Genomic DNA, 24297 nt, shown 5'->3' with positions numbered 1-24297 from the left:
CTAAGGAACTTACAGCTGTTACTGGGCATACCAGGGTGCATGTGACTTGGGCCCCAATGCTTGCTTTGCCTGGTTGGATCCAGGCTTTCTCTCATTCTTAGGTTTTCTTTTTCTCTCTTGTCCTGTCTCGTACTACAGTAGGGAAGTTACTCTCCCCCCCCCGCACTGCCTTCCTTGGGTTATTATCTTATCCTACCTGGGTTGTTGGTTATCATGGCTGCGGACCTTTCCTTATCTTCTCCACTGCGGGCGATCAGGGCTCACTGATAAGCACTGATAACTACTACATAGTGCCTTTGTCCCCCCTCTCCCCCTGTTAATCTCTTTATCAACCAAGCCTACTGCTATCCTTGAGATGAGATCCAACAAATCATCTGGGAGGAAGTCGGTGAGAGGCGCGATCCGGGCTGGTCCATGCAGCTGGATCAATCAACAAATTTGCCGCTGCACGATGACGATGGGTATGGGGGCAGCAGGGCGGATGACCAGCCCCTCATTCCAAAGCTTCCCTCGCCTCAAAAACCAGTCGGTCGGTCGCCCGAAACTCTTGGCCGGAGACGTTGGTAGCAATACTAGATCAGTATTCTTGAGACTATTCCTCGAGGATGAGCGTTTATCATCTAGGGCTAGGACATTTCAAAGATAATTTGATAACATCTCCAGTGACTATTATTGGAGTAACTCTCAGCCCCGTCGGCGGTAACTAGATCATTACTAGCGTAGTTTTTATCTTTTATAGATTGAATATGAATTGGATGCTTACAGGTTACGAAATTGATGTATTAATCTCGCATGTAAATTTCCATAGAGCTTCATATAATCTTCAAGGTAAATGATATGAACGATGAGTGCGCTGCATGGTGAACAGCGATCGACAGCGATACGGCAAACCGTAGACACCAAGAAAACAGCTCACATGACTGTCAGGGACGTTCCTGCTTGCTTAGAAGCAGACAGCAACGATCAGGTAAGCCTTAGCATCGCAATATCAAACAAAACTACCGGGAGAGTCCATAGATCATACAGACTCTTAAAACATTCGATCAAGTTTCTGGTTGACATGTTTTCCAATTTAGTAGTGAGTTCTGCGTGTGGCACAATCGAATATCTACTTCACTTAGCTTTTCCCCCATGCCAAGATAATCACTCTCCCAGGGAGTTTCTTGACTCTGGTGCTATGTGAATGCAATGACCCTGTGGGGGGGCTCAACTCCCACAATGCGAATGTCCATGTCCAAGAAGCAGCCACTTTGAAGAAGCCCCTGGGCCGCGGGTGAATGTAGGTACTTACCTAGTAAATCATGAACGATGATTTTGAGAGCTGATCATCGGTCCCGAGTAGTCAGCTCATACCCGGTCTTTCGACCTTCCACCACCCGCGGAGACAGCATCTCAGTTCGTATTATGAAAGGAGTTGCTGCTGTTACTTTCCCCTCGTCCTTGGATACGAAACATCTACTCAACCCAGGTGAGAGCTCTTCTTCATGGGCGTAAGCAGAAGAGTCCTGACACTGCCTAATCTTCTACAGCTCATAAGAGACCCGACTGAAAGCACCCACGGATAAAAACATCAACCAAGATCTAAGCTCAAAGTGTCAGTCGATCAACGCGTGGAAAATGGGCAGTCAAAACTCCCTGGACATCCCTTCTTCTTTGTCAACGGTACAAGTGTCGATAATCGACATCACATACGCCCCCTTCGTGCCAACATGGCAATCCATGGGTCCTCGAATCAAGGGCCTGGGGAAGCGGACTGCTCTCACGTATTCATTCCTCGTCCATCATACGGACGCCTTTGGTAGAGGGTGCAATGTCATCTTCGATCTGGGAATTTCCAAAGACATGTTCGACTTCCCCTGCATATTATGGAAGCTGGCAGAGAAATGGGCGGCGATATGCGAGTTGACAAGTGTGTTGAGGATATCATGAAAGAGCATGGCGTGGCGCGCAACACCGTTGACGCGATTATCCGGAAGTATGGATGCATTTCCCCAAGGGCCTTCCTTCCCCCTTTCGATGGCAGCCGATCTGAACAGGCTCTGATGTCTTATCTGCTGGCAGTCACGCACACATCGATCACGTCGGACGACCCTCCCGTTTCCCCTCCCGTACTAAACCGGTTGTTGGACCCGGAATCAAGGAAGCCTTCTACCCCGGTCGGCCCGCCGTGAAGGAAGCTCCTGTTGCGGCACGCGAGTTCCTCGTTCGGAAAGTGGAAGGACTTACGCCGTTGCAGTTCGACATGGAGATCGGAGGCCTCAAAGCGCTCGACTACTGCGGCGATGGCAGTTTCTATATCCTCTCCCCGCCAGGACATGCCCTCGGTCACCTGAACGCCCTGGCCCGCACCACCGAGGACACCTTCATCTATTTCGCAGGTTACAGCGTCGACCAGCCTTCGGTACTGCGGACCCATTCACCCTCTGACCTTTCCGTATATGTGCACGTGCCGAGTCGCAGTTGCCCCGGGGCCGTGCTCCACGCAAGGGTAAATCGCCCCAAGTCAGAACATCCCAGCGAGGCGCCATCGTTGGAGAAAGAGGCTGCTGCTCGCGAGACCCTTGCGGTCGTTCAGAGGTTCGATGCGGATGATCGTTGTTTGTGGTGGTGGCCCACGATACGAGTATTCATGGAATACTGGATCTATTCCCCGAAATGTCGAATGACTGGAAAGCTAAAGATCTGAAGAGGAAGGATCGCTATTCGTTCCTGGAGGAGCCGGAGCAGCAGGGACCTGAAGGCTCGGGATCGGGAACAGCATGAGCATCGTGTGATGCATCTGGGACAACGTCTATGCATAGGATTTTGGGCTGGATGGACGTCGTATAGGGCATCTTAGCTGAATACGACACTGAAATGCCTAGTCATTTTAACATGTTCACTTCAATTGGTTTTCATCTTTCTCTCTCAATGTAGCCAAGTGTTCTGGTTGTAACTTCTATGTCATTTGTTGTTGAATGCATCCTATAGATTCAAGTGCCTCATTCCACTCAAAGCTCTTAGGTTCAGACCTAATATGTGTCTCGTCCAATCATCATCGCTCTGACGCAGCAGATCCACAGGGAGGCACCTTCAGCCACAGCTTCCTGCCTTCACAAAACTGCAAGGTCTACATTTGACCACTCCATCGGGCCCAGATCTAAATATGCGGCAAGACAAGAGAGTGTTAAAACAGTTTGAATATACGAAGGTGAATAAACAGATACCCCTCCCTTTCGAACAACCCCCACAAAATCACTTCAACAACTTCCCCCCCTCGGAATGCACCAACGTCCCCGTCACAAAGCGATCCTTCATGAGGTAAACATACGCCTCCGCCACCTCCTCCGGCCGCCCAATCTCCCCCACCAACGTCTCCTCAGCGTACCGCTCCACCGCCGCCAACTTTGCCTCCTCATCCCCGAAGTTATCAAACAATTCCGTCAACACCGCGCCCGGACTGACCGTGTTCACGCGGACGGGCGCCAGATCCACCGCCAGCCCGCGCGCCATCCCCTCCACCGCGCCTCCACTCGCCGCCGCGAGCGCCCACCCGCGCGCCGGCCTGTGCCCATTCACCCCACTGGTGAAGGTAATCGACGAGCGGGCCGACACGCGCATGTAGCTCCGGGCATGTTTGGCGACCATCAGGGCCCCGAGCACGCGCACCGTCCCCGCGGCGTGGATGTCGGCCACCGTCAGCGTGGGGTCCGTCACGGGCTTGAGCCCCAGGGCGTCGCCGGCGGTGTACACGATATGGTCTAGGAGGGTTTTTTCTGTGGCGGTGGAAGTGGTGGTGGTAGTGGCCTGCTCGAGGAGGCCGCGCACGTGGGTCTCCAAGGTAGCGGGGTCGCCGAGGTTGCAGGCGCATCCCCCGGCGATGCGCGATTGAGATCCCGGGTCTGGATACAGGGTTCTCAGTCGCGTGAGAGCATCGTCCACCTTGCTGGCCTGCGAGCTGGCGAGGAAGACGTTCGCCCCGTGCTCGAGCGCTGCGCGCGCCACGGCGAATCCGATTCCGGAGGTCCCTCCGATCACTAGGATCCGCGTGCCCGCCAGCTTGTTCACGGAGATGGTGTTGGTTGGGTTCATGGTTGGTTGGTTGGTTTGGGTGGGAGGTTGCTTTTGATCGTGCGATTGTGTATTGTATCAACTGTCGAGGTTCACTTGGGAGAGCACCTCGGGGAAGGGATTGGAGAGGGCGAGATGGTTTTTGCGTACTGTACTGGACCGTTGCTGGGATTGTTGCTGGCTGACTGGGTCGTGCCACCTTCTTATGCTGTGCTAACACAGCCCTGGAGACATGTCAACGGCTCGTGTTAACTCCGGGGCGGGGATAACAGAGCCATACTTGGTTGGTGGTTAAGTCGGATCTGTATCTACCAGAAGGATCCATCTCGTATTGCTAATTCCCGTCAATTGAGCTTCGGTCAGAAAGGCCCCCGTGGCTGGTGACTGGCGCATGCACCTGGCGAATGTCCGTTTAGCCGGCTGATGTCTTCAACGTGCTACGATGTTTAGAAGGTGCAGTTATCTCAAAAAGGATGTGCCATTAGTAAACACCGCACTGAATCTTCTAGCTCGATTCTTATCACCGTAATCTCCGGGGGATGCTAACTCCGCCAAAGGATATCTGAGCACCCCTGGGGAGCAGTATACACACTTTCTGCGGTTGGCAGTGCTGCATATCTTAAACGCAGTATTGAAGACTAGACATCCATATTCAAGGGAAGAAAGGGTGGTAAGACCAAGCACTATAACAGCCGCCAATCATATAATCCATGCCCTATCCTTATAGCTGATCCCGAGGCTGATGCGTCTCTCCTCCCTTCGCCTTCCCCCAATCTTTCATAAATGCACTGATAAATCGACACGCACGTTCTATCTAAACCGCAGAGAGACGTTACCAAGCACGTACGACCACAGGGTGTGGAAAATAGGGCTTCCCGTCCGCTCAGCCGTACTCAAGCCACATATTGAACGCAACCGACTGGAGTTTGAGCCTTTTCTCGGTCGCTGCTTAATGGGTGAGCAACGCTAAGACGAAGGGTGAATGCGGGTGATTTGGCTGCTTTTGTCAAGAGCTTGGGTGAGCAGAATGACCTGACTACGCTAATAGGGTGTGCGTCAACAAGTAACTAAGCGGACCGGCCATCTAGGCAGCGAAAAAGAAAAGATTGAAGTTAGAAATGGCGCTTGACCTGGTTGTATATCCCTTTTTCTATTGAATTGACTTATCCTTCATAGTATAACTTGAGAAGTAATCCTGCTCTAAAAATAAGTATACCATGCAATAATGACTCAGATCTTTGAGTAGATGATAAACAGGTGGTGACTGCTGACTAGTCTAGAAACAATACAACAGTACCTCTTATTCACACCAAGGGTATATCCTAGATCCTTAAGAAGATAAAGATATAGGAGAGAATAGTAAAAAATATATTAACCTGCTTTATTCATAAAAAATTGAAATGTAGTACATGACAACGCCCGTTCCGAAATCCAAGGGCAACTGTATTATCCTTCACAGCATAACTTGTAAACGAGCGATATTCAGCAGTTAGCCACAGGACTCTTTCACCTCGTAAAGATATCCAAGAATCTTCGATAGATAAATGAGAATTGAACCTAGGTTTGTTGAGGATTGAAGAGAGCAATCTAGAATGGCCGGTCTGCGTGTGCTGTTCAACTCCTGTGGCCGCGTCCCAGAGTTTGATAGTCTGGTGGTCGCTTGACTTCGTGACTAGTATATAGCCGTCTGGCGAGAAGGCTATAGAGCGGACTAGACTTGAGTAGCTGAGTGTGTACCGTATGATACCCGTAGTTGTATCCCATACCTTGACATTGTGATCATGCGAGCCTGTTGCTAATACACAGCTGTCTGGTGAGAAGACTACCAAAGAAACCCGGCCGGAGTGGCCAGTTAATGTATAAATCTCAGTACCTGTAGCTGTATTCCAGAGCTTAATAGTATAATCACTCGAGCCTGTTGCTAGAATGCGGCCGTTAGGTGAAAAGGCCATAGAAAGAACTGGGCCAGAGTGACTGTTTAGTTTACACTGCTTAACACCTCTGGCTATGTCCCAGAGCTTGGTAGTCTGGTCATCTGAGCCTGTTACCAGCAGGTGGCTATGTAACAAAGGCGAGAAGGCCAGGGAGCGGATTGGACCAGAGTGGCCAGTCAGCGTGTACTGCTCAACGCCTGTAGCTGTCTTCCAGAGCTTAACAGTAAAGTCGCGTGAGCCTGTTGCTAGCATACAGCCGTCCGGTGAGAACGCCACAGATAAAACCTGGCTAGAGTGGCCCGTTAGTGTGTGCTGCTTGAAGCCCGCTGCTAAATTGCTGAGCTTGATTGTGCGATTATATGAGCCTGTTGCAACCGCAGAGCGGACTGGGCCAGAATGCTCAACTCCTTGGGCTATACGCCAGAGCTTGATAGTACAGTCACTTGAGCCTGATGCCAGTATACAGCCATCTGGTGAAAAAGCCACAGAGCGGACTAGGCCAGAGTGGCCAGTAAGTGTATATAGCTCAACACGCTTAGATGTGTCCCAGAGTTTGATAGTACGGTCACTTGAGCCTGTTGCTAGTAAACAGCCATCTGGTGAGCAAGCCACAGAGTATACTGGACCAGAGTGGCCAGTAAGCGTGTCTAATTCAACACGTTTGGCTGTATCCCAGAGTTTGATAGTACAGTCACTTGAGCCTGTTGCCAGTATACAGCTATCTGGTAAGAAAGCTATAGAGTAGACTGGACCAGAGTGGCCGGCTAGTGTATACTGTTCAGTATCTGTAGTTGTATTCCAGAGCTTAATAGTATGATCACGTGAGCCTGTTGCGAGTATGTAGCTATCTGGTGAAAATGCCACAGAAAAGACCCAGTTAGAGTGGCCAGATAACATCCGCTTCTCGATACCTGTAGCTGTATCCCAGAGTTTGATAGTATGATCAGTTGAGCCTGTTGCTAATATGCAGCCGTTCGGTGAGAAGGCCACGGAGCCGACCACTTTAGAATGACCCTCAAGTGTCTGTAGGTTAGAGCTCCATGAGTCTTCCACTGCCGTTAAATCTATTAATTGATGCATGTTCTTGTCGTAGAAGATCTTCTTTATAACACTTTTCGTAGGTGCGAAGACAAGTCCAGCACGGTAGAGTTGTAGTGGAGCAATTCCTGCGATATAGCTATTTTGACGAATGAACCTTTCTGCGTCGTAAAGAAAACCTGCAAGCTCAGAACTTGAATGCACCTATATAATAATCAGCTAGGTTTTAAAGTAAGCAAATAGAAACTTAACCATACTCTTGAGTTCAAGATATTTATCAATCCCAATGCTTCTGATATTTCTCCTATGAGAGCTAGTACCTCCAACCAGTGAAGAAGGTGCTCCTGGAGAAAAGAGAGAATATCAGAGTTAGAGATCTTATCTTTGCTCTGTTTAAGGTGTCGAAGCCAGAAAAAACAAGCGTATTGTATATCCAAAGTAAGATATTTCTTGATAATCTGAAGTCTGATATTCTTATACTGTATTCCGTAACTCTCCAGCTCACAGATATTCTCTTTGAGCTTGGCTTTCATAAGCCGGAGACAGTATGATGCTATTTCCCCATGTATCTCTTGATTATCGATGAAAAGTCTCTTTTCTGTTGTTTTCAAGAGATGATCCTCGAATGATAAACGCAGAATTTGAACCGGTGCCTCGAGATTTGCCGATGTATCAAGAGTAGAGTGAAATCTTTGCAGTTGACTGATGATTTTCGTATCGGGTATTTCTTTTAGCCGAGCAGCAGCTCTGACTGAAAGTGGAGTAGCGAGAAGAATAATGATTCCAATGATACTATAAGAATCTTGCAAGATTTCTATAAGTTTATTCTGACTCCTGGAAGCATGATGTCGATCTAAGATCTTTTGACATATCATCTGCATATCAGATCTTGATATCATGGCTCTGTCTTCAAGAACGGATCTGAGACGCTCGTCCGGAAGCTTGTATCCATCTTCAAGAAAACAACAAATTGTGGCGGCAATGATGAACAAGGGAACTGCCATAGTTACCAGTTTCTCAAAGTTGTCATCTCCGGGCGAAACCGGTGAAAGTGAGCATTGCAGGGAGGATGGATGCCTCCAGATTTGGGTAAATTCATATTTTAGGAATAACCGAATATCGTGTTCAGTTACGGGCTCTGGCAGCTTATAGAGGATCAAGTCTTGGTGATGCTCGTTTTCCTTGAAGCCTAGGCGAATAAGGAGCTCGGATCGACTAGTCAGAAATATTCGAGGACGTACTGCCTGAGACTGCTGAAGTGCTGGTAGAAGCCGGATGATCAATTTGATATCATCCTCTTGGTCGCATTCGTCTAACGCATCGATCACAACAACAACAGTTGTAGGTTTTGCTGAATGTAAAGTAAGTAGTGGGCTAAGGAGCAAGTCATTAAATTGCTGCTGAAGTGATTTGAAGGAAATATCTGGCTTTTCCTTGACCGCTTTGAGAACACCTGGTGCTAGCTTTGGATAGTGCTTCACTAGTTGTCCAATAATTGTTGAAATCAGATATCTTGCGGTCGCACGGTCTGCTTCACCTTTCTTAAAGAAGAATGAGGCACCAAGTTCTCCTTTCTTATCAAGATTTCTTGCAAGTGTTTGAGCGATAGTTGATTTTCCTGTTCCAGCTATACCATTCAACCAGAAGATACACTTCCCATCTATCGATTCAACCCAAGTTTCGACTTCGTTGAGTAAATTGGTTCGGGTTCCGGGGAGACATTCTTCATGCTGATTTCCATGAGAGTCAAACAATGCATCTTGGACAACCCTCAGATTTTGCCAACCGATTGTTTGGTTGAATTGAGACTGAATTATACTTCTTATATTAGCTGTGTATTCGTTTATAATCCTCTACCTAGCTTTACCTAAGTGTGTCTTGTGCTTCTTGCGTCTGCCGCTCAACTATGAACTGTCAGTAGGTGTCTGTATAGAAAAAAAAGCCGGAAGATAGTAAAGATGATTAGGGCCGTATGACTTCTCTCCTAAAACCATATACTTACCCTTTTCCAATATAGCTCTTGCTGACACCTCGGTATCAATAACACTAGGCTGAATGCATCCCAAAAATTCCTTTGCATATGCAGCGGCCACAGTTGCCGCATAGTTTTGCCAGGTTTTGTTTTTTGTCGAGTCTGCGTAGTCACATATACCTCGGATAACAACACATGGAAAGTCATTCATGAGCCCAGCTGCCTCCATTTCCAAGCATAGCACATGCCCACCGAATGCTTTGTCGATAGAGTCTCGGGAGTGAACATCTTTGATAACTTTGTTCCCGGATGCGATAAGACCATAGTGGATTCTTACTTCTCTTCGGATTCTTGCTCCTTCTGGCGGCTCCGATGGTTGCTTATATTCCTCATCTGGATTAATAGTCCATAAACCAAGAAGATATGCGACAGTGGCGATGATCGCTCGCCAAAAACTGAACAGCAGGTGGGTTCTGGCCGGAGACTGATCCACTTTTCCCGATGTCAACAATAAGTCCTCCAAGTACTCACACCTGGTATAATCTGGCGCCAGTCGTGGGTATCGCCTTTCCACGTCATTCAGATACTCATTTATCTTCGATCCGTACATTTCATGATTAGCCTTCAGCTGATTCAACGCGTTGAGCAGCGTGTTCGGAGGTCTGTTTAGTGAGCCCGTGTGAATAAACTGCCCACCCCGTTCCAGCTTGCCCATGTCATATTGTACTACCCCGTGATAGTCAGCAACAGGTTGGCTGACCACCACGTCGCCTAGATTAACCTTATTCGGGATTCCGCCGCCAACTCCTACCATAAGCCCAAATCTGATTGACGGAAATGTGTTTATCATAGAGGTCGCGACAGTCGCAGCAGAGTTGGTTCCTATGTTTGGTAGGCAAGCAATCACGATATTGTGACTGCGTATTGAGCCAAGGGTATACGCATTATGGTCATTTCGAGGAGTCGGAAGAGGTTCGTGCTCTTCGTCCAGCATGACTTTGGCTGCGACTTGCTCCTTTGGAAGAGCGCACACCCATCCGATAGTATAGGCATTGTAAAAGAGTCGTTTTCGGCACGGGAATGTCTCAGGACTAGTGATGCTTTGTGCTGATAAAGATTGCTCTTGGGCCTCTGCCATGTTGAAACAATTCAAAGAAGCAGAGTAATCACACGCTTGGGATAGTACTTGATAGATCAATCGAGCATTCGCTCTATCAATACAATCAGAGGCTTTGGCCGAAGATTAAGGAAGAGGTCGCCAAACTTAATGGTCAACGAGTAGGCAGACGTCAAGGAGTAACCTTTCTCAGAGGCACGAGGTAAGGGAGTAAGAAGGATAGAGCAAAGCGAAATACAATGAAACTGGTCAGCTCAGCTTTAATATACTTGTCTGAGCTAAGAGAGGGGCACTTTTCAGCCCCATCATCATGTGACTCCAGCCCGCTGTGGGGCAAGCGATAGATGTCTCTTGCATGGTTGTAAGGCGCGATGCAATGCTCTCGACTCTCTTCATGCTTCTGATTGAATTTGTCGTCTCCTCAGTCATTTCTCTCATCATCCTTCTGGCAAGTAAAAGGCTGAAAGGGCTTCGTTACAATTTCGACATATCCGGATAACGCGGCCTGGTCAATTCTACTGTAGCTAGAGGCGTTTTGTTTCCTAATTTATAAGCCTTCGGATCTATTACTTACTTCGTCTTCTTTGTTACCAGACTAAAAGAGTAAGATTACGTGTTATCTAGACTCAAAGTAGATAGTCTTGAGTTGGTTAGGTGGCTTAGCAGTCTTAGTATATTAACTTACACCAATCAATATTGCTGGAGAGAGATTCGGTAAGAATTAAAGTTTCCATGGGTGACATTGCGTGAACTGCCGCACAACCAGTGCGATAGGTCACCCTCTTTAGATAACTCAGCCCTCGGTTGCGGGACCGTAGAATGGCCTCACCTGCTAGCTCACCCGAACGGCACCCACCCGCGTTCTGGCCGCGTTCAAGCCACACGCCGGGAGGTTAGTAGTTGGGTGGGTGACCACCAGCGAATCCCTTCTGTTGTATGTCTTTTTGTCTCGGTCTTTGGCTTTTTGACTAGCCGATCATGGCCTGATTGCGCTTTCACGGAGCTCAGTCGGGCTGTGCCTCAGCGCTGGGCTGGCATATCTACCTACCCTCCAGCTACAATAAGACATGACACAAACGTGGGACTATGATGTCCACCGACATGCGCGAGCATCGGTGAAGCAACCAAATCACATCAAGTTCCACCAGCTGTTACAGCATCTGCTGCAGCAGATTCTATTGGCCAGATCTCGGACCGGTCTGGATGGTTGTTGATGTGAATTGATATGAGATATCTCGATTGGTCCGGCAAAACAATATCTCCTGTCAACATCGCGCCTGGGAACCCCCCCAACTTCTATATTCAGACGGAGGGTCAAATGGACAACAAGACCACCCGGTGCCCACATGCTCGGACCAATTGATTTAAAGCAGGAAGAAAGCGGTTTGTTCGGGTTCAGTGGGAATCGCACTGCCGGGCTCAGTCCATGGCCACATTCTATCCTAGCACTCCTCACCTCCGTACTGCATATCACATGTCTGACAATACATCGCCGTCCATTACAGAGAAAAACCTACATCGAAACGCTCAAGCTCTGCATATCTATTCTGGGGTTGTTGGTTTTCAGCAACTCAAATATGAACTGGTATCTATTAATATGTGTGGTGTGCAATTTTTCAGCCATCATGGAAAGATTCATAAAACTCATCCGCAGCCCATACAGCAGTACAGCCCAGGCGTTAAACCAACAATTTGCTCCAACCGACTAGTAATCCGCGGCAATCGAACGGTGACTATCAAACAGCAAGGGCAGAGGCAGTACAATCACCGGAAGCCGGCCTGGGCACGGGTGTTCTTGAGCGTCTTCTTGATGATATCCTCCACCTCGTCCCAATCCTTGGTGTCAATCCGCTGGATGCTGGTGTTGAAGTACTTCTGGATCTGGTTGAGCATCTCCCATTCGTCGCGGTTGGAGATGAACGAGATCGAGACACCCACACGACCGAACCGACCGGTACGACCGATACGGTGAAGGTAGGTCTGGAAGTCCGCTTGGCGCGGAGCGCGAGGGTTGGTTTGGTGGATTTCAGGGATGTCCTGATCACGGGAATTAGCTTGCATGAACTTGAAGATCACATCTCAAATTGCTTACGTAGTTGATGACCATGGAAACGGTCGAAACATCAATACCTCTGGCGAGGACGTTGGTGGTGATCAGAACCTTGGCTTGTCCCGCACGGAACTGGTCAATCACGGCATCACGCTGCGAGCCTTCGATACCACCGGTCAGGGAGGCAACGGTGTGACCCTCGGCCACCATGCGCCTTTCGATTTCGACAGCAGAGGCACGGGTCTAGCGAGGATTAGCAGAAACCCTGTGGCACGAGTCCAAATCCACCAACCTTGACGAAAATGATGGAAGAGCCAACGGTGAGAAGACCATAAAGCTGAACAAGGGTCTGGTACTTCTCTTCCTCGTTGGCGCAGTCAAGATACAATTGCTTGATACCCTCGACGGTCAATTCCTCATGCTGAAGGGTAATCTCGTTCGCATTCGGGGCGAACTTGGAAGCGTATTCGTGGACGTGCGTAGGGAAAGTGGCCGAAAAGAGCACAACCTGAATATCCCTGGGCAACAAACTGCGAAGCTGTTAGTCATCACAGTATTCGGAAGAGGAATGGCGAAACTGACGCCTTGACACGGATGCACTGATCGCCAAGACCCTGCTGGTCAAGCATGTTATCTGCCTCGTCCAGAACCAGCACCTTGAGCTTGTTGGCCGTGATGGTGCGTCTCTTGATCATATCGGTAACCGTTCCTGGCGTACCCACAACAACGGAGCACTCCAATTTGGTCGGGCGCGCATTGCTATCCGCAGGCACAGCAGTACCGATGAGGAGGTTCGGGAGGAATTGACCCATGACCTGGATGACACCCACGATCTGACGCGCCAACTCGCGCGTAGGGGCCAAAATCAGGGCCTGTGGGGTCTTCTGCAGTTGCTCCGTGCTGAGGTCGATGCGGCTGAGGACATTGAGCGTGAATGCGGCAGTCTTTCCAGTACCCGACTGGGACTGGCCGACCAGGTTCTTTGCGGGGTTGCCGAGCAGAAGAGGGAGAGCTCTTTCTTGGATCTTAGACGGTTTGCGGAAGTTCATAGCCGACAATCCTTGCAAGATACGAGGATCGCTGTTGAGCAAACGGTGTTAGCCCCAAAGGGTCATTCAGTGATTTGATTGACATGTGACCTACAGGCCAAGGTCCTCGAAGTTCTTGACTGAGAACAGAGGATTGTTGGGGTCGGCTTGCAGATCGCTGAGCTTGACCTCCACGGTGTAGTCGGGTTCCTGAAGATCGGAGCCACCCAAGGCGGCGGGCGCTCCATCCGTCTGATCGATTTCTTTGGGGGTTTCGGTGGACTCTGCGTAAGAGGGCTGGATTAGCGTGGTTCTGGATGCGATCGACCGCGATGGAGGGTGACACAGTCGCCGGGTCGAAGGAAGGTATGCCGCCGCGTGTTGTCCATACCTGCAGGCTGAGGTTCTTCGGGCTTGGAAATGCGGTCGGCGAGAGAGCCGCCAGCAGGCTGTTCGTCGGAGGCCATGATAAGCTCGTGAAACGACAAAGGTAATTTGAGGACGGTGTGTGTTGTGAGGAAAAATAATAAAAAGGCTGCTTGATTCCAGACGGAAGAAGGAGGGGAGCAGCGGGGTAGGTAATTCTATTTAAACCAGACGCGCGACGAAGGGCTGGCTCCAAACAGCGACTCAAGCGAACACAAGGCAGAGGTGGAAATCCTTTCAAGGACGAAGAAGAAAGAGAAGGAGAGAGAAAGATTTACTCGGGACCAACTCGGGACTCAGAGCAATCGCGGTAGCAATAAGGCAGTAATGGGTGTTCAAGTTGCTATGCTCATTTGCTCATCACCAGACAATGACGGCGGAAAAACCAGTCCGGACCGCCTTTGAGCTGCGCTAATCCTGAATAGGAAGGAGAACCGGAAGGCGTCGTGATGCCCATTGTGGTAGGCGGTGAAAGGGCGGTGAAAGGGCATCGACGGTACGGTACCTTACTCTAGTGGCATCAGGCTGAATGACGTAGTGCTCCAACGTGGCCTGACAGCCTCGTTCGGTATTGTCATCGGGCAATCTTCCGTGGCTTTTACTGCATCCAGCCTAAGCTGTGTTCTTCCCCGCTTCCTTCCTTTCGCAGTGATTGATTGATTGCCTGCGTCTCTCCTCTCTTCTCCAAACTATCATTAAGTCTTAGTGATTGCTGTCCACTTCGGCTTCTTCCGCTGCTGCTCCGATCCCTTGCCATTGACACCGGTCGCGCACCAGGCTTCCCTTCTCCGGGTGGTTGGTGATTTCAACGTGCGCCTGCTTGGGTTATCTTAGGCCGACACATTCCGGTTTCTCCTGGTTTCGCATCCCCGTCCTCAGTCTTCTGCGCCGTGATCTTCGGGCAGCGAATTAGCCGTCAGCATGGCAACCCCAGATGTCGCCCCTCATTTTGGGGCAGAACTGAAGGTATGATGATGTCTGCAGTTAGGGCAAACAACCAGTATTGTCGCTAACAGCAAAATTGAACAGGATGCCTTCAAACCAGTCAACAATTGGGTATGTCCCTCCCCGCATATTCGTCCGCGCGCATTCACCCCCACGACCACGGTCGATGCGACATTCCGTGCTAAGACATCGCTCCCCAGGTTTCCCATGGCATCGGGTGGTTGGATGAGATACAACAGTTCTACCGAGAGCGCAGTGTTATCGAGAAGGAATATGCGGCCAAAATGACGGCGCTGTGCAGAAAGTACAACGACCGCAAGGCGAAGAAGATCAGCACGCTGAGTGTAGGAGATACTCCAAGTATGACCCCGGGCTCGCTCGAAAGCGCCTCGCTCACGACATGGACGACGCAATTGACTGCGATCGAGGCGCACGCCGCCGAACGCGACCAATTCGGCACGGATCTGGTGGTCCAAATAGCGGAGCCGCTCAAACAAGCCGCAGCGCAATACGAGGAACTGCGGAAGTGCCACGTCGACTTTCATGCCAAATTGGAGAAGGAAAGGGACTCTTCTTACAGCGAGCTTAAGAAGGTCAAGGGGAAATATGACGGTGCATGTCAGGAGGTGGAAGCGCGACGGAAGAAAATGGAGAGCTCGTTTGACCACAGCAAGTCCAAGGCCCAAGCGGCCTATCAGCAGCAGATTCTGGAAATGAACAACGTCAAGGTATGTAGCCAATCACAGCTCCTATCGCACACTAACAGAAGCAGAACACCTACCTCATCAGCATCAACGTGACGAACAAGCTCAAGGAGCGCTTTTACCACGAATATGTTCCCGAGCTACTCGATGTAGGTTTCTTTCGCCCAGCCTCAGCTATGACACTAACGTTCGCAGGGGCTGCAAGACCTCAACGAAACCCGTGTAGCGAAGCTGAATTCAATCTGGGCGCAGGCAGCTCAGTTGGACAAGAATTACCTGACCAAAAGTGTGGAGCACATGTCCAATCTCCTGCACGAGATCCCCCGCAACCTCCCTCATCTCGACTCGCTCATGTTCTTGCGCCACAACACCACCCCTCTTCAAGAACCCGCCAATGTAGGCTTCGAGCCCAGCCCGGTCTGGCACGATGACGAAGCCCTCATAACCGACGAGACCGCCAAGGTCTTCCTGCGCAATCTTCTCAGCAAGAGCAAGACACAGGTGCGCGATCTGCGAGTGGAGACCGATCAGAAGCGACGAGAGGTAGAGGCGGCCAAGAAGGTACGCGAAGCGATCCAGCAGGGCAGGGACAAACGGAGCGAGGTGGAAGTAGTCCGGTCCATCTTCTTCCTGCAAGAGACGTTGCATGAGCTTGACCGCAAACGCCTGACGGCCGAAGTTGAGACATCAACCATCATGTCCGTGGTAGGCGACCTGTCGCTGGGGGCGCGCAATCACAATTTCAAGTCGCAGACATTCAAGATCCCCACCAACTGCGACCTTTGCGGTGAGCGCATCTGGGGTCTATCAGCCAAGGGCTTCGACTGCCGCGACTGCGGTTATACGTGCCACAGCAAGTGCGAGATGAAGGTGCCGGCAGAATGTCCGGGCGAGCAGACCAAGGAGGAGAAGAAGAAGCTCAAAGCCGAGCGACAGGAGCTGGCCAACTCGACCCCGACTCTCGACCTGGAGCCGTCATCATCCAGCGGTCCAACGGGGGCGCCCTCGCTCACACGCAAAGACACCATGAACTCACTCAGTTCCGGTTACGCCGTCAGTGCCAACCGCTCCTTATCCACCGCCACCAGTCTCTCCCCGTCTACAGCCGAGTTACCTGCATCAACCCCAACACCACCAGCTACAGAGACCAAACCCGCTGCCGCGGCCGCCTCCAAGCGGAACCGCATCCTTGCGCCACCGCCGGCGCAATACATTAACAGTCCTCCATCCACCCCGACCCTCAGTTCCAAACCGGCTTCTTCCGAACCCCGCGGGAAGATGCTGTATCCGTATCAAGCACAGGGCGATGACGAAGTCACCGTCCAAGAAGGGGACGATATCGTTATTGTAGAGCCAGATGGTAAGATACTCTTGTCGCATCCTTCATCTTCTCACATCCTTGATTCTGGAATATCCAGGCTAATCACCACATAAAACAGACGGATCTGGCTGGCTTCGCGTGCGAACCCCGGCAACCGGAAACGAAGGCCTCGTCCCGGCCTCCTACGTCGAAGCCCTTCCGATGGAACGCCCAGCATCAACTTACTCAACCAACTCCTCGGCCTCGGCCTCGGCCTCTACCTTGCCAGCAGGCGGCAGCAAACGCATCGGCCCCGCCGTGGCGCCGCGCCGGGGGGCCAAGAAATTGGCCTACGTGGAAGCGTTGTACGACTACGAGGCCCGCAGCGACATGGAATGGAGTATGAGCGAGGGGGACCGGTTCGTGCTGGTGAACCGGGATAGCGGGGATGGGTGGGCGGATGTGGAGCGGGGGGGCGTGACGAAGAGCGTGCCGGCGAACTATATTCAGGATGTTTAGACAGGTGGCGGAAACAAACGTGGGGATTCCAGGTACGGAGGGTCCAGGTGGAAGGAATTAGGGAGGTAGCATGTGGCTTTTGGGCAATAGACAAGGCTCACGGATTGCTAGTTGTCAATTGGATTTGGTTGGGGGGTGAGATGGCGGGAGATGCAGTACATATACCACAATACATACGGTGCTCCTTGCTGTTATGCTGTACATAATCGAGCATAGCTAAACTTGTACTTTTGTTTCAGGGACTTGTCTTAAGCTAGCGTGACGGTAATTGGAGAATACCACCCTTGGGATTTAAATTAGGAAAGGCCGGCCGCGCTCCAGGCTGTAACTAGGTTGTATAACTAGGCTTGGGGATGCTATATTCGATAGCTGTACTTGATCCTCTCAATCGTTCTCCCCTTCCGCCTCCTTGTCTCGTTCTCCCAACTCATTTCCCATCTCAGCTCTAAAGATTCAAGTTCATCGATTCTTTCAGTCGTCTTTCCCTGCTATCTTGCCATGCACTGCTTCGTAGTATTATAGCTTCCGACTCCGTGGCCATGGGCATCCTCACCACAGTACCGATTCCATAGCGAGGGGTATACCCTTGGCACCGTAGTAAGGAGTACTACAGAGATTGAGAGATCGAGATCAGCGATAGGTGATATTCCCAGGGTTGCATTTAATCTTCTTTGTTGCCGGGAGGCGGGAGGGGGATAATCTTCATTGCTCGCAGACAAGATCTGCTGACTGTATATCGTATTGCTATATACCTATATCCTGCTGTAGGTATTGCGCAAACTGCGCAACAAACCTATATATAAAGCCTGCGATACGAAGGCGCGAACACCCCCGCCCTCGAAGCTCAGCAGAAAACCCCCTACCCCAGACGGTTCTATCAACAGATTCCCCACGGCTAACTAATGGTTCTGTGCTCCCCGTCCAGACACAAACCCCCCCCCCCCTTCCACGCAGCCATCGCTATCTCATGCTCACTCAAACATCATCATTCTCGTATACGTCATGACTCATAACATTTGCACCATCGCTTCTCTTTGCTTTCTTTCCTTTGGAAGTAGACGAGCCGGTAGTGAGATCCAGCCCGTCTGCAAATGTTATACCTCGTCCCGGAGGGCCGCCTCCTCCGATAACGATAGCCACGACCAATCGCCCTGGAAGACGTCGGCGGGCAGAGCATTGACGTCGAGGTCTTCGAGGGCGTAGATGGCGGCGGCGGACGCGCTGTCTGCGTAGGAGGAGACCCCGACCCCGACCCCGTTCTCGAAGTCGAGCGGGTTGACCATGCTCAGCGAGCTGGGGATGTCACTTATCGTGCAGTATGATGGGGACGGGTAGGCGGTGCTGGTGCTGGTGCCGGGCAGGTAGATGGGACTGCTGCCGGGCGTACCGGGGATGAGACCCTGCTGCTGCTGCTGCTGGTGGCACAGCTGGGATGATGGGGGTGGTGGAGGTGGCGGCGGGCTCACGGAGATGATGGACCGAGGGCGATGATCGTCATAGTCCCCTGTCGGGGGAGAGTGGGAGTCGCGCCGGAATCCTGCACCTGCACCACCACTGCTACCACCGCCCGTGGACGACGGCGCAGGACGCGGCGCAATCGGCTTCAGGGAGCCCACCGAGGTGGAACGAGGAGATCTGCCGGCGGCTCTCTAGAACAAAGAGCAAGACGCCAAAGGGAATTCCACATCAGCCTTAGACTGTTCTCTGGAGCAATGAGGAAGGAGTGTGTGGGAAAATTCAGATTCAGATGGTGAGTGGGCTTTTTTGGTTGTCTTTGTAGTATATGTTTGGGGCGGGGGGCTTGCAATGCTGGTGCTGAACATCGGGGATGGCTCTACTTTTGATGCTTGACATCTGGCGTCGGCCTCGCGTTTGAGCTTGGCGTGATCCTCGGGCGCCTCGCACGGCGTGCAGTTGCAGACCGAGCAGGTTGCAAAGGGACGGCCCTTTCGGTTGATGTGGATTAATGGTCGATCTGTGCGGAGGTGGAATTAGCCAGGTAGGTTGGAATACCATTCACACAAGGCATGTATATATTACCATGGTGCTTGCAGGTGGTCACTCGGTGACCGCGAACGCAAGCTTCACAGGCCCACTTTTCACCGTCGATGAGCATCCCTTGGACAAAGATTGAAGTGGAATAGAGGCGGCCATGATTCCCAGGCGGATAGGGGGGAGGATTTATAGGTAAGAGCAAACAATACGTGATGGGCCGGAAAACCAGCGAGCGAGAAAAAAAAAGATTAGAGACGCCGATGGGGGAAATGAACACCACCAGATGGAGCGTTACTACAGAAAAAGGCAAAGCCGCATGGGGATGGGGAACGGGCACAGCCACGGATCGACTACATGGATGGCAAGGACTGGACTGGACTGTATAGAATAAGGCAGCTCGGTAGAGAAAGAAAGTACTCCGTAGCTGGTAGTGAAAGAGGGGGGAGGGGGTAGGTGGTAGGTAGGTAGGTCCTGAGCTTCGTGTGCAAGGGAAATGATTGCATGCGCGGTTTTTGGGTCTCATTTTACCGCAATATTTGGGGGGGGGGGGGGGGGATTGGGGAGGGTCCGTTCCTGGATGGACCCAAAAGTCCCAGGTTCTGACTGCTAACTTACCATACTGGAGGTAGTCAGTTTAGAGAGAAAGAGGTAATCCGAAGGGAGTGCAAGTGCAGTGCGCCAGAGCCAGCCAGGACCAACTCCTCCTTAGCTGATTTCTCCTCCCTCGATCTCCTCCTCCTCCTCCTCCTCTTCTCTCCCGCTGGCTGCGGAGTCCATGATGATATAATTGCCCTAACAAAAAAACCAGCGATTAGCATGCGGGATTTTCCCTAGCGAAATATCGAGACAATTCGTTGGTAACGAGATGCCGCATCCGTCTTAGTTGCGGGCAAAACCGAATGGTGCAGCAAATTCCCGCATACAATGAATGAACAATAACACAGAAAATCCTCTCGCGGGACTAGCTATAGTTACAATCATATTCCTGCTGCCTTGGATCAAAGGCACTAAGCAGCGACAGGTGAACGGCGACTGCGAAGAGATTATTACTCCGTACGCTCGAGCTGCTGATGATCGGAGGGAAAAGGTCTGGGTTGGGTTGGGACCTGTTGGAGATCCAAAATTCGAGACCCTGGCGGCGCACAGCTTACAGCTTACAGCTTGCAGCTTGCAGACCATGCTGCACGAAGAGCACAAGTGTGGGAAAAGCTCGAGCCATGGCGGGATGGATGGAGGTGGCTGAGCAGCTTTCCATTTCCTTCAACTGCTTGAAGCACGAGCCAATCTGGGCCTGCGTGATTTAAAAATTTGACATTTGGAAGTGGTGCAGTGGTTGTTGCTTATTTCCCATTCCAAACTTGTTTGGCCACGCCGCACTTTCGGTCCTCCCCGGTCGGAGCTTTTGCATCATCGGCTCCTCATCGAACCTGCTCCGTGCTCAGCTCGTAGTAAATTGGGACCCTCCGACTGGTTGGAACCAGAAGTCCGTGGCTTGAGACACAGACTCAATCTTGTGGTGTGGGAGAGTGCGAGAGTGCTGATCTTCGTCCGATCGGAAAAAGTAAGGACGAGCAAATCAGTCAATCCGCCCAAACATGTGACTGCCTCCCGTTCAATTTCATTCCTCAGGCCTCCCCCAGGCCACCCATCCCCTTCCCATTTCCTTTCGCTCTCATCAATCCTTCTCGCATAATACAACCATGACCAGGATGGCTTAATTGTGACTACTTCTACTCTGAAGTAACCAGCTGCGTGCATCACAAATATACTAATAGTAAATTCGGTCGGTCTAAATACAGAGAATCGAAAGGTAAAGTCGGGCTATATACATACAACCACAACCACCTTCGCACAAGAGAGTCCATCCCCAAACCTATCTAGGCGTAGGTGGGCCAGACAGTGACGGTCGAAGTGGTGGTGGTAACCACGGCTTCGGTCGTCGTAGTCCAGGCAGTCGAGGTCACCCACACGGTGGTGGTCGAGGCACCGGAGCCAGCCTGAGTAGCGACAGCCTTGTGGGCCGTCACAGAGACAGAGCCCGAGAAGCTGTCCTCGGGGTTGGTCTCCTCCTCCTCATCGTCCTCATCGTCGCAGTCGGGCAAGTCCTCGTCATCCTCATCCTCATCGGAGGCAGAGGCAGAGCTGGAAGAAGCAGAGCTGGACTCGGAGGTAGCAGTGGCGGTCGCCTCGGCGGCAACGCTGGCAGCGGTAGTCTCGGGAGTAGCCGTCGCAATGCTGACAGCAACCGAGGACTCGGTAGCAGATGCATAATGGGCAGCAGCAGTAGAAGCCGCAGAAACAGCAATGGACGAGCTGGCGGCGCTAACGGTGTCCGTGCCCTGGGCGATGATGCGGGCCACAGCGGCCTCCGCGGCAATCATGACGATCGCCTGGGTGTTACCGGTGGGCAGATCGGGGTGGATACTGGCATCAACAACATACTAGGAAAATGGTTAGCTCACTGCGCGATGCCATCGATTCCAGAAGGGCATCCTTACCAAGTTCTCGGTACCGTACACCTTGGTGTTGAGATCAACGACCGAAGTGCCGTTGTTGACACGTCCATCGTCAGTGCCGATCTTCGCAGTGCCGACAAAGTGGTCACCGCTGGTCATAAGGTTAAGGATACCGGAGGCAGTCGAGGTTCCGGAGATGGAGAACCCGGAGGTGGAGTTGCTGATGTCGTCGATCAAGCTCTGGAAGAAGCGGGTGACAGCTTCCTTGTCCGCGGCAGTCTGCAACCAGGGGTCGGTCTCGAGGGTGGTGGTACCGGAGCTGTCAATGCCAAGGACACCGGTCGAGGTGGCACCGTGGGTCAGGTACAGCTTCATGGTGATAACGCCGTCCGTGCTGGTGCTGCAGGAAGCCTGGTAGAAACGAGTAATGCCATCGGTTCCAACGTTGGAGGTCCAGAACTGGAGACGGTGGCCACCCTGGGTGAGGACACCGGAGCCCTCAGCAAAAAGCTTCTGAACGGCGGCGCTGGGGCCGGGAACAACACTGGAGGTGTTGAAGTGGGTGAAGTTGCTGTTGGTGTTGACGGTGATGGTGAACATGGGGTGGTCACGAAGGTTCTGGCCAACGGGCAGGTTGATCCACTCCGAGGAAGGAGGGAGGGTGATGCCAGTGTTGCCGCTCTTGACAGTCTGGATCTGCTCAGTGGGGCCAATACCGGAGTTGAACAAGATGCGAGGAGTAGACATGGAACCGGCAGCAAGGACAACCTTACCACCAGCATTCAGGTTGATGATCTCGATGCCACCAGAGCTGGTCTCGACCTCGACACCAGTAACGCGGGCGCTGCGGCGTACAAGACGGCGGACCTTGGTGCTCGTGCGAAGGCTGAAGTTGTCAAGGTCCTGGACCAAGGGGAGGTAGGAGCGGACGGGACCAGCACGGATACCATTGCCCACATCCCACGAGGGGTAACTGTACACCATGTGCTTCTCGTTGGGCTGCTTCTGGGAGTCAACAGACTTCCATCCAAGACCCTTCAGGAAGCCGGACAGAACAGTGTACATGCCCTGGTCGTACCGCTTGCCGTCGGCAGAGGGAAGAGTGCTTCCGGGGTTGAGCGCGTAGAGACGATTAGCGGCCGCCTCAATGTCCTTCCACTTCCAGCCGGTGGGCCACTTGTCGTCGAAATCGGCCTCCTGGGGGTGGATGAAGGATTCGGCGTTGACAATGGTACCACCACCGAGAACACAACCGGCCATTCCCGCAGTATCGTCGCAGAGGTAGTCGCCCATCAAGTTGAGGGAGGTGAGGGAGCTGCCGAGGGCGGGGATATCGAAAGGAGTCATCGAGGAGTTCCACGAAAGAGCATCGGTCGCACCCAGCTCCGTGGTCGGAGCCACACCACGCTCGATCAGCAGAACCTTCTTGTTGGTCTCGGCCAGACGCTCAGCGGCAACGATACCGGCAGCACCGCCTCCGACAACGATGTAATCATAGGTCGTGTTCGAGACCGTGGCGACGACACTGGCCGAGGCACTGGCAGAAGGGCTGGTAACCGAGGCGGACGCAGAGGCAGTAGATGTGCTCGAGACGGCCTTCGCAGCCCAGGTGGCGTAGCTAGACGACTTGGCCTTGGACAGGTAGACTTCGAAGCCACCGTAGCCGGCTCCGTGGAAAGGCATGGCAGAAGAATCGGAGGAGGGGGTAGTAGGGCTGGTCGTAGCGAGACCCCAGCCGAAGTAGTAGGTGTCTTCGGTGGCGCCGAAAGTGGTAGGCTCGCCGAGAATGCAGTTCTCGCACAGGAAGGTATAGGTGAGGAAAGTGCTGTTGACGGAGGTTCCCTCGGGGATTTCGAGAATGCTGGCATCACCGCTGTAAACCTCGGGGCTAGAGTAGGCACTGGTCTCGCGGAGAGTTCCGACAGCAGAATCGCCGTTGGCCCAGGCTGCGATGAGGAGAGCCTTGGTCATAGAACCGGACATACTGACACCACCCCATCCCTTAGAGCTGTCGAGAGGCACACTCAGCTGACCGATGAAGCTCTTCTCCACGGTCTCGGGCAGCGCAATACCGAAACAGAAGCCCGTATCAGAATCGCACCATCTCTGGAAGTCCATGCCGGAAAGCGAATCACTGTAGGCGGAAGTGGCGGTGGCTGCGGCGGAGGCACCGAGCGCGGAGCTCAGGGCCACAGCGCCGCTAAGAATGTAGGAACGCATCTTGAAGCGAATTGTTCGAAAGAGAAGAACGAGCAAAAGATGCGATAGACCAGAAAGGGTCGGAAAGTTACCTAATCAAAGGTGAGAAGAATGAGATAGAAACCTTGAGGGGGAAAGCTGGCCCAGCAGCAACCCGGAAAAGAGTGGCGGCAAAAAAGAGATTGCCAGAAAAAAAAAGAAAGAAAAAACAAAAGAAGGACCGAAAAGAATGAGAGAGAATGGATTGAAACTTTTGAAAGCCGGTGGAAGTCCAATTCGAGGCGGACCACGGCATTCATATAGAATCCTCCGCGAGGCCGACGTGGGGACAGGCCGGCCATCGTGTGAGGAAAGCGGAGGCGTAACGGTGATTGAAGGGAGGTCAGAGGATAAGACTAATGCATTGAAGATATTGATTGTGGACACGCATGCCCACCTCGAAGGCGTCTAGTCTGCTCCCTTCCAGCGATGTGGCCGTCTAGAACCCAGGCTGTGAGTGGCTTCGAAGCAAAATAAGCAATATCCGGCGGGCCCTGGGCGTTTCTCGGAGAGCGGCGTGGAGTG

General features: G+C 52.0%; 8 protein-coding genes across 8 annotated transcripts; 3 read left to right on the top strand and 5 right to left on the bottom strand.

Moving 5' to 3' along the window:
- Positions 1–1523: 1523 nt before the first annotated feature.
- Positions 1524–2917, top strand: BO72DRAFT_170513 (uncharacterized protein). The gene is made up of 2 exons (XM_040939366.1): positions 1524–1975; positions 2062–2917. The coding sequence occupies exons 1-2, from the start codon at positions 1866–1868 to the stop codon at positions 2684–2686; spliced, it is 735 nt and encodes a 244-aa protein (XP_040799412.1). The 5' UTR covers positions 1524–1865; the 3' UTR covers positions 2687–2917.
- Positions 2918–3050: 133 nt separating this feature from the next.
- BO72DRAFT_449799 (oxidoreductase, short chain dehydrogenase/reductase family) lies at positions 3051–4210 on the bottom strand. Its single transcript, XM_040945102.1, has one exon. It carries the CDS (start codon positions 4069–4071, stop codon positions 3235–3237), a length of 837 nt encoding a protein of 278 aa, XP_040799411.1. The 5' UTR covers positions 4072–4210; the 3' UTR covers positions 3051–3234.
- A 1189-nt stretch (positions 4211–5399) lies between these two features.
- BO72DRAFT_170492 (putative WD-repeat protein) lies at positions 5400–9430 on the bottom strand. Its single transcript, XM_040939365.1, has 4 exons — positions 9025–9430; positions 8890–8915; positions 7280–8840; positions 5400–7226 (listed from the first exon to the last, which is right to left on the bottom strand). Exons 1-4 carry the CDS (start codon positions 9199–9201, stop codon positions 5436–5438), a joined length of 3555 nt encoding a protein of 1184 aa, XP_040799410.1. The 5' UTR covers positions 9202–9430; the 3' UTR covers positions 5400–5435.
- A 1899-nt stretch (positions 9431–11329) lies between these two features.
- BO72DRAFT_170424 (uncharacterized protein) lies at positions 11330–11835 on the top strand. Its single transcript, XM_040939363.1, has 2 exons — positions 11330–11710; positions 11775–11835. Exons 1-2 carry the CDS (start codon positions 11458–11460, stop codon positions 11792–11794), a joined length of 273 nt encoding a protein of 90 aa, XP_040799409.1. The 5' UTR covers positions 11330–11457; the 3' UTR covers positions 11795–11835.
- On the bottom strand, positions 11641–13947 carry dbp5 (ATP-dependent RNA helicase DBP5). The gene is made up of 6 exons (XM_040945101.1): positions 13581–13947; positions 13305–13473; positions 12744–13241; positions 12454–12691; positions 12204–12404; positions 11641–12148 (listed from the first exon to the last, which is right to left on the bottom strand). Exons 1-6 carry the CDS (start codon positions 13654–13656, stop codon positions 11876–11878), a joined length of 1455 nt encoding a protein of 484 aa, XP_040799408.1. The 5' UTR covers positions 13657–13947; the 3' UTR covers positions 11641–11875.
- A 589-nt stretch (positions 13948–14536) lies between these two features.
- BO72DRAFT_470043 (putative actin polymerization protein Bzz1) lies at positions 14537–17083 on the top strand (the record flags this gene model as incomplete). The annotated part of the gene is made up of 6 exons (XM_040946995.1): positions 14537–14581; positions 14645–14671; positions 14761–15288; positions 15333–15413; positions 15460–16624; positions 16704–17083. 6 exons carry the CDS (start codon positions 14537–14539, stop codon positions 17081–17083), a joined length of 2226 nt encoding a protein of 741 aa, XP_040799407.1.
- Positions 17084–18177: 1094 nt separating this feature from the next.
- On the bottom strand, positions 18178–19199 carry BO72DRAFT_498054 (putative Cu-dependent DNA-binding protein; the record flags this gene model as incomplete). Its single annotated transcript, XM_040948738.1, has 3 exons — positions 18178–18732; positions 18922–19058; positions 19124–19199. The coding sequence occupies 3 exons, from the start codon at positions 19197–19199 to the stop codon at positions 18178–18180; spliced, it is 768 nt and encodes a 255-aa protein (XP_040799406.1).
- A 1439-nt stretch (positions 19200–20638) lies between these two features.
- Positions 20639–23858, bottom strand: BO72DRAFT_170449 (putative cellobiose dehydrogenase). The gene is made up of 2 exons (XM_040939364.1): positions 21577–23858; positions 20639–21519 (listed from the first exon to the last, which is right to left on the bottom strand). Exons 1-2 carry the CDS (start codon positions 23752–23754, stop codon positions 20956–20958), a joined length of 2742 nt encoding a protein of 913 aa, XP_040799405.1. The 5' UTR covers positions 23755–23858; the 3' UTR covers positions 20639–20955.
- Between the last annotated feature and the right edge of the window lie 439 nt (positions 23859–24297).

The sequence above is a fragment of the Aspergillus fijiensis genome (assembly GCF_003184825.1).
Source record: "Aspergillus fijiensis CBS 313.89 unplaced genomic scaffold BO72scaffold_37, whole genome shotgun sequence".
Taxonomy (NCBI): domain Eukaryota; kingdom Fungi; phylum Ascomycota; class Eurotiomycetes; order Eurotiales; family Aspergillaceae; genus Aspergillus; species Aspergillus fijiensis.
This window is presented reverse-complemented; position numbering and strand designations above follow the sequence as displayed.

Coding starts and splice junctions, on each gene's coding strand:
- BO72DRAFT_170449 (XM_040939364.1), bottom strand. CDS start 23,754: ATGCGTTCCTACATTCTTAGCGGCGCTGTGGCCCTGAGCTCCGCGCTC. Junction 21,520..21,576: donor TGTACGGTACCGAGAACTTG/GTAAGGATGCCC, acceptor CCATTTTCCTAG/TATGTTGTTGATGCCAGTAT.
- dbp5 (XM_040945101.1), bottom strand. CDS start 13,656: ATGGCCTCCGACGAACAGCCTGCTGGCGGCTCTCTCGCCGACCGCATT. Junction 13,474..13,580: donor CGAAGAACCTCAGCCTGCAG/GTATGGACAACA, acceptor CCTCTTACGCAG/AGTCCACCGAAACCCCCAAA. Junction 12,692..12,743: donor CAGTGCATCCGTGTCAAGGC/GTCAGTTTCGCC, acceptor ACAGCTTCGCAG/TTTGTTGCCCAGGGATATTC.
- BO72DRAFT_449799 (XM_040945102.1), bottom strand. CDS start 4,071: ATGAACCCAACCAACACCATCTCCGTGAACAAGCTGGCGGGCACGCGG.
- BO72DRAFT_170424 (XM_040939363.1), top strand. CDS start 11,458: ATGCTCGGACCAATTGATTTAAAGCAGGAAGAAAGCGGTTTGTTCGGG. Junction 11,711..11,774: donor GAACTGGTATCTATTAATAT/GTGTGGTGTGCA, acceptor CAGCCCATACAG/CAGTACAGCCCAGGCGTTAA.
- BO72DRAFT_170492 (XM_040939365.1), bottom strand. CDS start 9,201: ATGACTTTCCATGTGTTGTTATCCGAGGTATATGTGACTACGCAGACT. Junction 8,916..9,024: donor AAGAGCTATATTGGAAAAGG/GTAAGTATATGG, acceptor GTTGAGCGGCAG/ACGCAAGAAGCACAAGACAC. Junction 8,841..8,889: donor GAAGCACAAGACACACTTAG/GTAAAGCTAGGT, acceptor TAATATAAGAAG/TATAATTCAGTCTCAATTCA.
- BO72DRAFT_170513 (XM_040939366.1), top strand. CDS start 1,866: ATGGAAGCTGGCAGAGAAATGGGCGGCGATATGCGAGTTGACAAGTGT. Junction 1,976..2,061: donor GTTGACGCGATTATCCGGAA/GTATGGATGCAT, acceptor ATCTGCTGGCAG/TCACGCACACATCGATCACG.